Source organism: Gavialis gangeticus, unplaced genomic scaffold (genome assembly GCF_001723915.1).
Source record: "Gavialis gangeticus isolate Ggan-Ray unplaced genomic scaffold, GavGan_comp1, whole genome shotgun sequence".
Classification (NCBI taxonomy): domain Eukaryota; kingdom Metazoa; phylum Chordata; order Crocodylia; family Gavialidae; genus Gavialis; species Gavialis gangeticus.
This window is the reverse complement of record NW_017728998.1, coordinates 5,802,299-5,803,409: the sequence shown is the minus strand read 5'-3', so window position 1 is coordinate 5,803,409 and position 1,111 is coordinate 5,802,299. Positions and strand designations below refer to the sequence as shown.

General features: G+C 66.8%; 1 protein-coding gene across 1 annotated transcript in view; it reads right to left on the bottom strand.

Moving 5' to 3' along the window:
* The window catches only part of FOXC2 (forkhead box C2), a 1,525-nt gene extending 421 nt beyond the window's left edge, over positions 1 to 1,104 (bottom strand). The window contains 1 exon segment of the mRNA XM_019505448.1: positions 1 to 1,104. This exon segment is cut by the window's left edge and continues 4 nt beyond it. Within this exon segment, the coding sequence (XP_019360993.1) occupies positions 1 to 896 (896 nt within the window). The 5' untranslated portion in view covers positions 897 to 1,104.
* Between the last annotated feature and the right edge of the window lie 7 nt (positions 1,105 to 1,111).

Below are 1,111 nucleotides of genomic sequence, written 5' to 3'. Positions count from 1 at the left end.
GGCTGCGGGTAGCCCAGGGGCCCGGCGGGGCCCGGCCGGGGGCTCAGCTCGCCGGGCGGCGAAGTCCGCAGGGTCATGATGTTCTCCACGCTGAAGCCCGACGACAGCCCGTTGGTGGCGGCGTGGGGCTCGGCGCCGGAGCCGTCGGTGGAGGCGGACGGCGTGGAGGCCACGCTGCGGGGGCTGTCCCGCTGCGGGCTCAGCGTCTCCACCTTGGTGATGACCGGCAGGTCGGGCGAGGACGCCTCGCTCTTGATGACCACCTTCTTCTCGGAGGCGGACGAGGAGGAGGAGGAGGACGACGAGGACGGCTCCTTGGGCAGCTCCTTGGGCTGCTCCTTCAGCAGCCTCTCGCGCACCTCCTCCTTCTCCTTCGCCACGTCTTTCTTCTTGAAGCGCCTGCGGCGGCGCAAAAAAGACCCGTTCTCGAACATGTTGTAGGAGTCCGGGTCCAGCGTCCAGTAGCTGCCCTTGCCGGGCTTCTTGTCGTCGCGGGGCACCTTCACGAAGCACTCGTTGAGCGACAAGTTGTGCCGGATGGAGTTCTGCCAGCCCTGCTTGTTCTCCCGGTAGAAAGGGAAGCGCTCCATGATGAACTGGTAAATCCCATTGAGGGTGATCTTCTTGTCCGGCGCGTTTTGGATGGCCATGGTGATGAGCGCGATGTAGCTGTAGGGCGGCTTCACCAGGTCCTTGGGGGCGGCGGGCTGGTGGTGGTGGTAGGGCCCGTAGGAGCGCCCCATGCCCGCGGCGTAGGGCTCGGCGTGGCCCGAGTAGACGCCCATGGGGCTGGCCATGCTGCTGTAAGTCCCCGCGCTCCGGTAGTAGTTCGGCTCGCTCAAGTAGGGCACCACTCCCAGCGCGTTGGGGTCGGAGACGGAGTAGCGAGCCTGCATCCTGGACGAGCCCCCCTCCCCCGAGATGGCAGCCGGGAGGAGGCACCTACCCTCTGCGGAGGCCGGCGACCAGGCTCTCTCCGTTTAGCAGCCGTCAAGCAGCAGCAGCATCCTTCCAGGGGCGCCGGGAGGACTGTGCGGGGCGAGCTGGCTCTCGGGGTGCCTATATAAATTTTTTTTTTGGGGGGGGGGTGTCCCAGAGGCTGGGAGCGGGG